This window comes from Anabrus simplex, chromosome 14 (genome assembly GCF_040414725.1).
Source record: "Anabrus simplex isolate iqAnaSimp1 chromosome 14, ASM4041472v1, whole genome shotgun sequence".
Classification (NCBI taxonomy): Eukaryota; Metazoa; Arthropoda; class Insecta; order Orthoptera; family Tettigoniidae; genus Anabrus; species Anabrus simplex.
The window spans coordinates 52,499,836-52,511,954 of NC_090278.1; the positions used below are offsets into that span (position 1 = coordinate 52,499,836).

At 39.4% G+C, this 12,119-nt stretch overlaps 1 protein-coding gene across 1 annotated transcript in view; it reads left to right on the forward strand.

Moving 5' to 3' along the window:
- The window catches only part of LOC136885565 (proline-, glutamic acid- and leucine-rich protein 1), an 84,815-nt gene that overhangs the window by 25,094 nt on the left and 47,602 nt on the right, over positions 1–12,119 (forward strand). Inside the window, exons 5-7 of the mRNA XM_067158210.2 lie at positions 248–319; positions 6,025–6,240; positions 9,371–9,504. Of these exons, the coding sequence (XP_067014311.2) occupies positions 248–319; positions 6,025–6,240; positions 9,371–9,504 (422 nt within the window). The remainder of the gene's footprint in view (positions 1–247; positions 320–6,024; positions 6,241–9,370; positions 9,505–12,119) is intronic.

Below are 12,119 nucleotides of genomic sequence, written 5' to 3' on the forward strand. Positions count from 1 at the left end.
TGTTACTTATATGTTCACTGTGCAAGTTGTGCAAAATGTTTCTGTTATATATAAAATCCCTTACGGTTATTATAACTCGTTATCAAATAACATTCAGTAAATTTTACAGATTGACTTATTTTCTTGCCACAGGAGCAAGGCTAGGTACATTAGTTAGACACCTGTTAGGTTTATTGCAGTAATTGCAGCCAATAAAAAATTAAAAGCCAAGGATCCTTATTTACCTGTTTATTTTCTTTTGTATTAGGTCAGTTACTCAGCCTTGCAGTGTTTAGAGGTTCTGTTGAGAAATTTTGGTGGCCCCTGTGGACCTAATAAGGTAAGTTTTTAAAATTTTATTTTTTAAAGTTTGTTTTGTCTGTGTGTGCAGTGCCATCAGTTTAAAAGTGCCCACTGCTGAGTGATGCAGACACTTGGATACTGGCTGCTTGCTCACCCACTAATGAATAGCGATTAGCTCACCGAGCTCGATAGCTGCAGTCGCTTAAGTGCGGCCAGTATCCAGTATTCGGGAGATAGTAGGTTCGAATCCCACTGTTGGCAGCCCTGAAAATCGTTTAAAATCGTTTCCCATTTTCACACCAGGCAAATGCTGTGGCTGTACCTTAATTAAGGCCACGGCCGCTTCCTTCCCACTCCTAGCCCTTACCTGTCCCATCGTCGCCATAAAACCTATCTGTGTTGGTGCGACGTAAAGCAACTAGCAAAAAAAAAAAAAAAAAAAAAAAAAAAAAAAAAAAAAAAAAACGATTAGCTTGGGACGCAAGGAGGCCGAGTGCAAGGAACTCAAAAAGCGCATGCTGTGCTGTTCAGTTGTGCATATGTAATAGATGAACTGTGGTGTGATTTACTACAAAACAAAGTTTGCATTTGCTGCTATTAAATAAAATATAAATAAGCCTTGCATATGTACAAATTCAAAACTATAGGATCAGTATTAGACTGGGAAAAAAAGTCCATGAACAGAGAACAAGCTTGATATCCATGGTCAATTAGAAAGTTATCTCTAAGTTGGCACAGCACAGAGGAATCAGCATAGAGGTTGATAAAATTAATGAAGGTAAGAAATTTTAGTTTGGTAAATAACTTCATTACGTTAGCTTTATCCATTTATCTGCTTTAGGTTGATACGTAAGGATGTATGCATACTGACCCACTGAAGGGACTGGAGTGTCAGCTGGCAGTTTAGAGGCCACTGTATAGCTTGGCCCCATGAAACTCTAATGGGGCTTTTGGTACCAATCTGTAGCTAGCTCAGGTAGTTCATGTCATTCTTGTTAGATTGCACTGGAGATAGTTCACAGCTGTAGAGAGGTTCCTCAGATGACAGGGAAGTCGGAATGAGATGAGAGATTTTTAATGCGAGGTGGTTTGACTCATGATTATTTCAAAGTCTAACCTCAATCAGTGGGCCCTTCCAATAAAGAATGTCATCTAAGAATAAAGTGACAAGAGGGTTCCACCTTTTCAATACAATGTATCAAGTAAAAGATATTACATAAGTCTTGGGACTAGTTTCAGCCAATTAGTTGTCATCTTCAGCCAAATAGATAACTAAAACATATGTATACCAGACAAAGACAATGTTGTAGGAATAATTATAACATTCAATTATATATAATAACAAAATTAAGGTTATGATCATCTTGTCACAATATGATTTCTTTAAGTTGACTTAGGATCTCAGGCAAAAGATGGCCAGATTTAGGAATGAATTTATTCTTATTATTGCACTTGTGTGAATATCCACAGCCTGTTTCCAGTCATTTGACCAGGTCAAGAATGGAATGAATGAAGCCCCCATTTGTCCAGCACAAATCACACATGGAGTGACCAGGATTAGAACCACGGAACCCAGCGGTGAGAGGCCGGCGCGCTGCCTCCTGAGCCACGGAGGCTCAATTGCACTTCAATACGGAACAAAAATGAAATTTATAGCCTATAAAGAATTATTGTCACGGCCACCAAACTGGCGGGTCAGAGAAATTACGCTGTTGCCGAGGTCATGTAGCAACTGGCGAAGAAATATCTTAACTGAAAACATCATTTTGGAGCGTAAGGAAAGTTATTCTCTCTCAAGCTCCTGATGTTACTTCATACAATGTTTCAAAACAAATTATGCTACAAGCTTCAGAAAAGACTGCTGATTTCAGTGGTATAACTATTTTCCATGTAAACTACTTTAAATAATTATTAAAAATAAAATCTTGAACTAGTAAATTTAAATCCATAGAATCATGTATTGAAAATTCCAATAAGCGGCCAAGTTTTTATTTCTTCAGCCAATAGAATTTTTCCTGTGGGAAAAATGTAAAAAATCACCTGGCTTATATTTTTTATCTGAAACATATTTCTGTGAGTCTTGTAGTTTTCCTGGAAATTGGTCCAGAAAGCGATCATGTAAATGTTGCTAGCTGAGGCGGTGCCAGCACAGGATGCAGGACGCCGTAAATACTTTCGGATTACATACTAATCTGTATCAGTTTTATTACATTATAACTTTAAATATTCAAATACTCTATATTGTACTGAGTTAGAAAAATAACCACTTTAAAGAATAGGTTTACATTAATTTACAATGAATTAAGAATCGGTTTCTAGCTACAAGGCAGTCTAATATTTGTTAGTCACTGTCATCCCTCATCTCACTATCTGTCGAGTTATTTATACTGATGAATGGCTCCATTCTTTTGTCCCTTACTATTTCCTTGGCCCATTCGTCTGTTTGAAGATTTTCCGCGCGATTGAAGCACTGTTCCCAATCTGTACCCGTCACACAGTCGATGGCTTCTGACGTGAGTTTTTCTATGTTTTTTTATTTTGAATGTCTTGTTCCTCTCTGCCACATCTCTCTTGATTTGAGCCCAAATCAATTCAATTGGGTTGTATTGGCAGTGGTAGGGTGGCAAACTTACTACCTCATTGCCCCAATCATCTTAATCTTCATTTCTCGTTTCCAGCTTCCCGCATCGGGTTGCGAATCAAGGATGTCCGTCACTGCTTGTCTCTCCACTGGTTTTCCTCCCCTCTTCTCTCTGCACTCCCACACAGAATTTGTCCACTTTCTCGTGGTCTCTTTCCTGTTAAGCTTTTTGTGGCACTCTCTCTTCTTCCATTCTCATCAAATGCCCATACCACTTTAGCTTTGTTGTTTCTATCCTGTCTTGAAGTTTCAAGATTCCTTTTCCTTATCTCTTCATTTCATGTCTTGCCCTCGATAGCTCCTAGGAATTTCATCTCCTGCCTGTATTCTACTCTCTCCTCGTTTTGTTGTCCACAATCCAGCTGCATAGGTTAGTATGGGTTCATAATAGGTTGATTATGATACTTCCTTATATTTCTTTGGGACATCTTGGTTCCACAAAATACCCCTCACACTCTGGTGGAAGCTGTTTGCTTGTTGAATTCTTTTCCCAATTTCCTCGGTTATCCTTCCATCTTCTGTGATCACACTTCCCAAGTACTTGAAACTTTTAACCACTTCCAGAATTTTACCATTCAGTTTTCTTTCCTATTCCTTCCTTCCTTCCTTCCCCTTGTCATCACTATTATTTTACTTTTCTCTGTGCTTACTTTCATCCCAAATTTTTCTCTCTCTTGATTCCATATATCTACTTGTTTTTGCACTTCCATTTCATCCGCACCCCATATCATATCATTATATCATCTGCAAACAACGCGGCTTTTGTCGCCTGTCTTCCAAATCTCTGTTTAATGTTCTTATGAATTTCATCTTTAAATGTGATGAATATTATGGGGTATAGTACACATCCTGTCGGAGACCAATTTCAACTTTAAACCATTTTGTTTTTCCTATACTAGTCTTTCTCATACTAGTCCTCATGATCCCAAGAGAGAGCTGATTCATCAAGCTCATACTTTTTTTTTCCTACTTTGAAGGGAGCAACTTTTTCCAAAAGTTCAGCTCGAGTTTCTTGTTCACTAAAAGGTATGTTTCTCTTCAGCAACCACTTCTTCCAGCTTGTATTGGGTACTTTTTCAAGTAAAGCTGAATGATTTTTAGCATTGTCCATAACTATTATAGACGGTTCCTCCAGATGCCCGGTTCATTTCTGAGTGGTAGTCCAGGCTATTCTTCTTTGATAGGAACACTCACGTACACTGGAGTATAAAACCTTTAATACCACCTGCGTGGCAAACAATCAGTCTTCCACCTTTCCCAGTGGGCTCCTTCAATCCGCCACTCTTATCTGAATGTTGCCAAATAAACCGTTTACTGTGCGACTGATTAACCCAAGTCTCATTTAAATAATACGTTGCCTCCTGTATTGTTTCTGTTTCAGGTCATGTATTTTTCTCAAAAATCTTGCACGAGCTACGACAATGTCCTGCCTTTCTAGCAGAAATTTTCTTCCTTCGTTGGCCGTTTTGTATTTGAAGTCTAAGTTGTGCTGCACAGCTAAACAGCTGCATGACAGTGAATGACTCGGGTAAGGTGGCCTGGAGCGGATTTCCAAATCAGGCAAATGTTAGGCTCGTGTTGTGTAATTAAGGCCATACCACACACTAAAGAACCTCCGAGGTAAAATAAGTTAATGAAAAATTTAAGTTTTCGAAGGGATTTTTTACGTGTTATATTTCTGTATTTTCTGTTTTTTGTGTCATGAGCAATAGCGTGGAATTTCTCAATAATATAAAGCAGGTCCCGTGATAATACACGCAGTCGATCATCCACTATACTGTTTTAACCAAAAGCTTGCAACATCAAGGTTGCATACTAAAAATTTGGCAGATTCCTAGCAATGTGAGAGCAAAGGGCGGGTGGGTGCATATGGGTTAAAATGTTGTAATATACAGAATGTGTAAAAAAATTTTTATGCTGATTATATATACACGCGAATAAATTTTGGGAAATTTTTAACCTATGGCCGTGACAAAAGGAAATGTTCCACACATCCACAGTCGAAAATCACTGATCTCATTCGTCAGGTTTTTAGGGTTCCGTACATGAAATTAATTTGTAACGTCAAGCTGGGGTTTGAGTGGATATAATCGTACCGAGTTCTGACGTTCAGGCTCGGTTTCTGGATTTTCACTATTTCCCTCATTTTCATCCTCAGTTTCATCATCGGAGTCATTTTGATCCCTCATCACGTCGTCATCACACGGCAAATCTTCTACCAAAAAATCGCTATTACTGCCGGAACACACTTCTTTTTCTTCAATTTCCAGCCAATCACGAATGTCACTACGTCTAAAAGGATCCATCATTTACTAGAAAATACAGGAAGACAACAATATATATCTAAAACAAATAACCAGCAACCTCGACTAGACCTCAATCTTAAGCGTGACAACCCAGAAATACGAAGCGGAAAAAATGCCTCATTTGTTTTACAATCGGTACTCAAAATAGCCCACTACAGAAACCAAAATTGCACTAGGTACGAAGCTTGTAAGGTCTGTTTTCGAGAACTATGTAATTTGATTCATATTCAGTCAATTTTAAACAATTTCTATCGATTTGTAACGATGACTGCATTGCGTCACAGAGTGCGACGCTGTCACTACAGAACGGGTGAATAATGTTGCAAATGTGATGTAAATCAGTTCTAGGGTTAATGAGGATCCATAAAATTTATGTCTTCTGAAAAAAAATGTAATGTTTTGTTAAAATCAATGCGCATTAAAATAATTTACACTTCTTAGGTTTTCTTAAAATGAATTTCCCTTTAAAAAAATTTAACATTTTTTAAATAATTCTTTTAATTGATGTTTTGGCAGGTTTTTTTGTATGTCTTTTAGTTTATAAGATAATGATTATTCTTAACCATTGTTTGTCGGCTGATAATGTCTTGATACAAGCCAAAATGTGAGAATCCTGAAAATAAATGTCTACTGAAAAAAGTGTAAAGTCTTGCTAAAATCATTGCCCCAGTTGTAACTCATGACCAGTTAATACAAGTATTATTGATAATTTTGAGCTTAATAGACAAAGTATTTTGTAACTAGGCTGCATGTATTTCTGTCAGAGAGTATAAAGTTTGATTTTATTGTTTACAGGTTGCTGTTGAAAGGTTTGTGTTGAGCTTTGTTGACGATGACAATAGTGTACTGGTGCATGCTGCTGGTCGCTGTGTTGCCCTCTTCCCTCTCATGGGAGGTGGGGGCACTGGCAGTTTGAATCATCGCAGTGCGTGGCTGTCGCTCCAGCAGCAGCTATGTGCTGCCATGAGCGAGGTCCTGGACGACTTGTTCGAGAACATAACTGAAATACAGGTGAGGAGATAACAGTAAGCTGAAATTTTCCAATTTCCTACACATCAGTCTCCAGTTCCCAACTTTATCTGGAGAAAGGCTTCAGCATTTCATCCCAATAGATCCCTAAAGAATGGCCAGGGAATCTGGAAGCCTTGAAAACCAGGAATCTGCAAAACCAGAAAGAAAAGGTAGGGAAAAACCTTTAACATTGTCCAAAAACACTGAATTTTCAAATACAGTATTACCCCTCTTTTCAAGGGACCAAAGAATACTGGTGTAAAAGGGGGGAAAAGTGTAAATCATGGGAACAGAACCTGAAGAAAATCTTCAGTAGTGCAGTCTGACTGGACTGACTGCAACCTTCTCCATACATCAGGTAGCAGGCCTTCTTCTTCTTCTACTTCTTGAAAAATCCTGCTTTCATGAAACAATTTGAGATGGTAGTCTCCTTCACGGCTTTTCAAAACCGTGAAGCGCATCCAGGATTGAAACTTTAAATGATGATGGATCCTCTGTTCTCTTAATCCGCATTCCATTTTTTTCCCGTGGGACCATAAATTTCCTGGAGAATTTTCCTTGATTTTTAATTCATATAATTTTAGAGTGACTTCCAAGAGAGATGGTTTCTGAGGTGTGTAAAGCTTCCGGCAAGACAACTGTCTTGTATTGTCATAATTTTGCATTACACTATATGACTGTAGTAATTCCACGTTAGTCTGTACGCCTTATGGACTTTGGTGGCTCTTTCTACATTGGCCCAACTGTCTAGTCCCGATGGTAGTATGATTTCTCCAAGGTATTTGAAGGGCACCTGTAAAATTAAAATAATAATAATAATATAATTATTATATATTATATTATTATAATATAATAATAAATATTATTCTATTATATATACTCCGCATGCCCTTATTTCTAAATTGAAGTTTTGCAAAACAAATGAGCATCGCCAATCCTCTGTTGCCAGCACGCTACGCCCGCGAGAACACCTGATGCAATACGGCAGTAAACGGCCATATATAGTAAAATGTAATACCGTACTCAGATAAACTATTACATATGGAATGAAAACAAATTCATAAAATCTACACTTAATAACATCTGACACTAATAAGAGAATATATTATTAAGAAAAAAAGAGAATTAGGAAATAACACATCACTCACCGCCAATGGCTGGCACAGGAAGGAGGTTATGGCCTACAAAGGGAACACTCCACTGATCTCAGAGTCACTGGAAACCCTCCAACAATGAATCATTGTCACTATCACCAGCTCCCAAAGATATTATTAAACTTTCGATGGAGTTTTCCAGTACATCTTCATTTTCCCACGCCTCACGTATTGATCTTTGTGTACTGCGCACAACTTTCCTCCAGTCATCGGCACTGACATTCGCCACAGCTTCGGTTAACAGGTTTTCCACCTCGGGTACGGTAAAATGCAACATAACCCGTAAAACGCTTATTTTTGTTGCAACATTAACCCTTAACCTGAGCCCAAATCTTCTCTATTGCATTGAAGTGGCAATGATAAGGTGGAAATCGAATAACTATATGTCCATGATGTCTTGCAATTTCGTCCACGACAGGAAATTGTGGCTTGTTTTCTTTCACAAGCTCCAACAGTTCACCTTTCTTCACGTCGTCCCGCACAGGAATGTTGTGCCTCCTTAACCACTCAGCAAGAATCGACTTCTTTGCTGCCATTGTCGGAGCTTTGTCTTGAATTATGGAATGGTAGGGGGCATTGTCCATTATTATTATTGTACAATTTTCAGACAGGTTATTCATTAATGTGTATTCAAACCAATTCTGAAAATTGACACTATTCATCTCCTCGTGGTAATTGCCAGTCTTCTTAGACCTCAGAACATATAAACAGTTAGGTACAAATCCATTTGCGGTACCGGCATGTAGCACAATAATTCTTCCCCCCTTTCCAATGGGCACTGCCATTGTACCTTCCACAGAATCATCTGTCCAGCCTTTTCCTACGGTATGGTTTGCATTAATCCATGTTTCATCTAACCACACAATCGAATCAAAATTTTCCTTCATAACGTCCCTTAAAAACCGGCAGCGCCACATCACAATATCACTTCTGTCCATTAACACTCGGCGACCATTTAATTTCTTGTAACAGAATCCCAGTTCCTTTACCACAACATTCAGTGAAGTCTTGCTTCCATTAAATAGTTCGCTTTCCTTCAGAGACTCACGTAGCTTCGCAAGAGTAGGGTGTCCTTTTTTGCGGTAGTAGTCATAAATATGACGATGAATGGCATCTTTCTCGAAACTGTCCAAGTTCGTCACTAGTTTGGCCCGATTCCTTTTCTTACCCGGTGTTTCAAACTTAGAGGATCCAGGAGATTGTTCCTCAGCGTGGTATTTCTCCTTTCCAATTGCCACTACTGTGTATTTACTTACTTTGGTAGCGTCGGCACTTCTCTGTACAGCTTGTGCTAAAGGAAGCAATGTAGCACCGTTCTCCTTTTCTTTCTCAAAGTATTCATGCACATTGGACACAATTTCACGAACCTGGCTTCGCAAGGGAGTGCCTTGTCCCACACATCTTGATTTCTTGCCACTTGTCCTTCCCGAACTACACTGAGACATGGTAAACACGACAAACTAAGTACACTGATACACGGACGTAAATAAAACTACAGCTATTTAATAATTAAACCTATACTGTACTTATGCTATGCTAAACTGTAAACTACGCTATACTGTACTATACTAGAGAGATAAAACTTATATGATATAACACTAATTACTGGAGGAAAATGCAAATGATCGCGAACCGTACCGAATACCATACACGTTGAACGAGATAGGTTAACCACGTGGTGAATGTAAATATCAGGCTTGGCAACTAGGTTTTAAGATCGTGCTCTGCCGATATAAATGGCAGGTTGGGATTGGTTGGATGTCTATGCTTCGGTGCACAACCACCAGACAGAGCCAAAATCGGCCTAAACGTCAATTTAGAAGTAGAGCCGTGCGGGGTATTATTATTATTATTATTATTATTATTATTATTATTATTATTATTATTATTATTATTATTATTATTATTATTATTATTATTGTAACGGGTGTATTTTGAACATATATCTCCTAATTTTAAAATGTGCCCTGTTTTAGAGTTTCCATGGTGTGGCGGCATCATCTCATAAGTTGAGCATCCCAGAAATTACAGAGGCCAACCCTTCACTGGTTGTGTATCGAATGACAAGGAGGTTCATCAATCTGTCTCGATTCTTGCAGTGTATGTTCCGGTAAGCAATCTCTAAAGTCTTGGCTATTTGAAGTACCTGACTGGAAATTGTATAAAGATTGTCATTTGTCAATATCGTGCTACTTCATTAGATTTTAAAAAATTACTTTGATCTAGATGTCAAAATAACGCTTTTCTCCCAATACTAGAGTGGTAGGTGATGTTCCTAGACTTTTTACAGTTTGCTTTACGTTGCACCAACACAGATAGGTCTTATGGCGACGATGGGAAAGGGAAGGCCTGGGAGTGGAAAGGAAGTGGCCATAATTAAGGCGCTGCCCCAATATTTGCCTGGTGTGAAAATGGGAAACCACGTAAAACCATCTTCAGGGCTGCCAACAGTGAGGTTCAAACCCACTATCTCCGAAATGCAAGCAGCTACGTGACCCAAACTGCACACACTTGCTCAGTTCCTAGAGGTTACACTGAGTTTCTGTCCTCTGCCCTATTCCTTTTCTACGTGTATTCTTTTTTATAATATTATTTCTTCCCTTTTCTTCTCTTTAACCAGCTTTCTTATTATTCTATTGTTCCTACATCAAGACTGAAGATCTGTTGTCACCGGGCGAGTTGGCCATGCGTTTAGGGGCGCGCAGCTGTGAGTTTGCATCCAGGAGATAGGGGTTCGAACCCCACGTCGGCGGCCCTGAAGATGGTTTTCCGTGGTTTTCCATTTTCACACCAGGCAAATGCTGGGGCTGTACCTTAATTAAGGCCATGGCTGCTTCCTTCCTACTTGTAGTCCCTTCCTGTGCCATCGTTGCCGTAAGACCTATCTGTGTTGGTGTGATGTAAACCAAATTCTAAAAATAAAAAATAAAAATAAAAAAAGAAACCTGCTGCCAAGATGCTCCCACAGTGAGTATTGATGCCACCCTCCTAATGGAGCTAAGAAACAGCAACAAGCTTGTTAGATGGCTAAGAAGAAATGCTATTCATGAGGGGAGGAAAAGCCCATTCACTCGAAGATAGTAGTTACTGAAGAAGTTTGAGATTGTTCCTTTCATATACTTTAACAGAACTGTGTTGAAGTGACACTCAATAGAGTACCTTTCTGTTAGGTTCTTAACACATTGCTGACGGGTCCTGAGTTAACTTGTGTTCACATCTCTTTGAACTTCTGAAACTATGTGGCAGACAAGGTTGTGATAGAATGGCTTCTTTATTCCTTTCCAATACTTATATAAATTCTTGTGTTGGGACGGGTTCCAGACTTTGGAATTCCCTCATTACCTAAATTTAAGACAGCTTGCCAAGACTGCCTGCTAAATATTTACAGTATTATAGTTTAACATATTGTGTATTCAGTCTTTTGTTGCTTTGTACAATGACGGTTGCTTCTCCTCCCGCTCTGCCTATCTACTGTTCCCTAACTCTGCGTGAAATAAGGGGAGCACCAGCGCAGCCATGACACATGACAGGAGCAGGCGAGAATCACCTCCTGAGGAGGAGATTGCAGTGCTCTTTATTACAATTATATGATTGTGCAGGTCTAGTGGGACCTAATGGTCCATTCGCTCAGAGGCTCTCCAAGAAGGAACATACACAGAAGAATCAGAAATTATACATACAAACAAGTATAAAGTCAAATATGCAGTGAAGGTTGCCAGAACACAATCTTAGACGTTTTGCATGTCCGTGTATCAAAGGTGCACAACATATCCATCGTCGTCGGAAGAAACAAGAGCTAACCTTGTCACCAAATCACACTTGATCACTGCCTAGATACATGAACACACTTTAGCAAAGAACACAAGTAATCCACTGAATGCCACAAGTGCTATGACAATGCAGTAAATCAATCCAGACCCCTCTCGACAGAGCTGGTGGGAAGACTTGGCTGGCCGTGGAGACAAAAGTAGTAGTGACCGGGCCAAGTCTTCAGGGCTGCTGAGCCAACTCGGGCAAAAGGTCCGACGATGCCCAGGGTTTAGGTCCCTGCTACTGCTGGAGGCCCATGTGTGCGTCCCCAGAGTGCCACGGCTAAAGACTGCAGTGGGTAACGCCACAAAACAACGCTAAAAATGTACATGTGTTGACTGTGGATCTTGAACAGGGAAGTAGTTCCTTAATAGTTCATGCGATGTTGGTAACTTAAGAGTAGACGCATTCTGTCAACCTCTGTGTATAAACAAAGGATATACATTTTATAAATGGATATTTTGTTCAAAATGATGTCTATATACGTCCAACCCTTGTCCCATTTTTCTACGAGATCAGATATGAAGTGAGGTGAATCTTCGTAGAGAGTTTTTACGATCGGGTGCCCTTTCTGATGTCAGCCTCTTCAGAAGAGTTAACGAGACAAAATGAATGACATGATATATGGTATAAGGAAGGGAGAGCGTGAAACTCGGTACCGGCATATATCCTACTCCTGTCGAATAACACCAAGGGCTCTGCTCAAGGCGTTATGTCTCCATCTGATGGGCGAATCTCCATCAGAGCATCGTATACCCTCACACCATATGAGCAGTGCAGAGATATTTGTAATTTAATCCAGATTTTTGGCACACAATCTTTTGATTAGAAATTGTAGACCACCAACTCTCCTACCCTGTCGGCCAATATTCTAATGGTGAAATGTCTCTCTCTCTCTCTCTCTCTCTCTCTCTC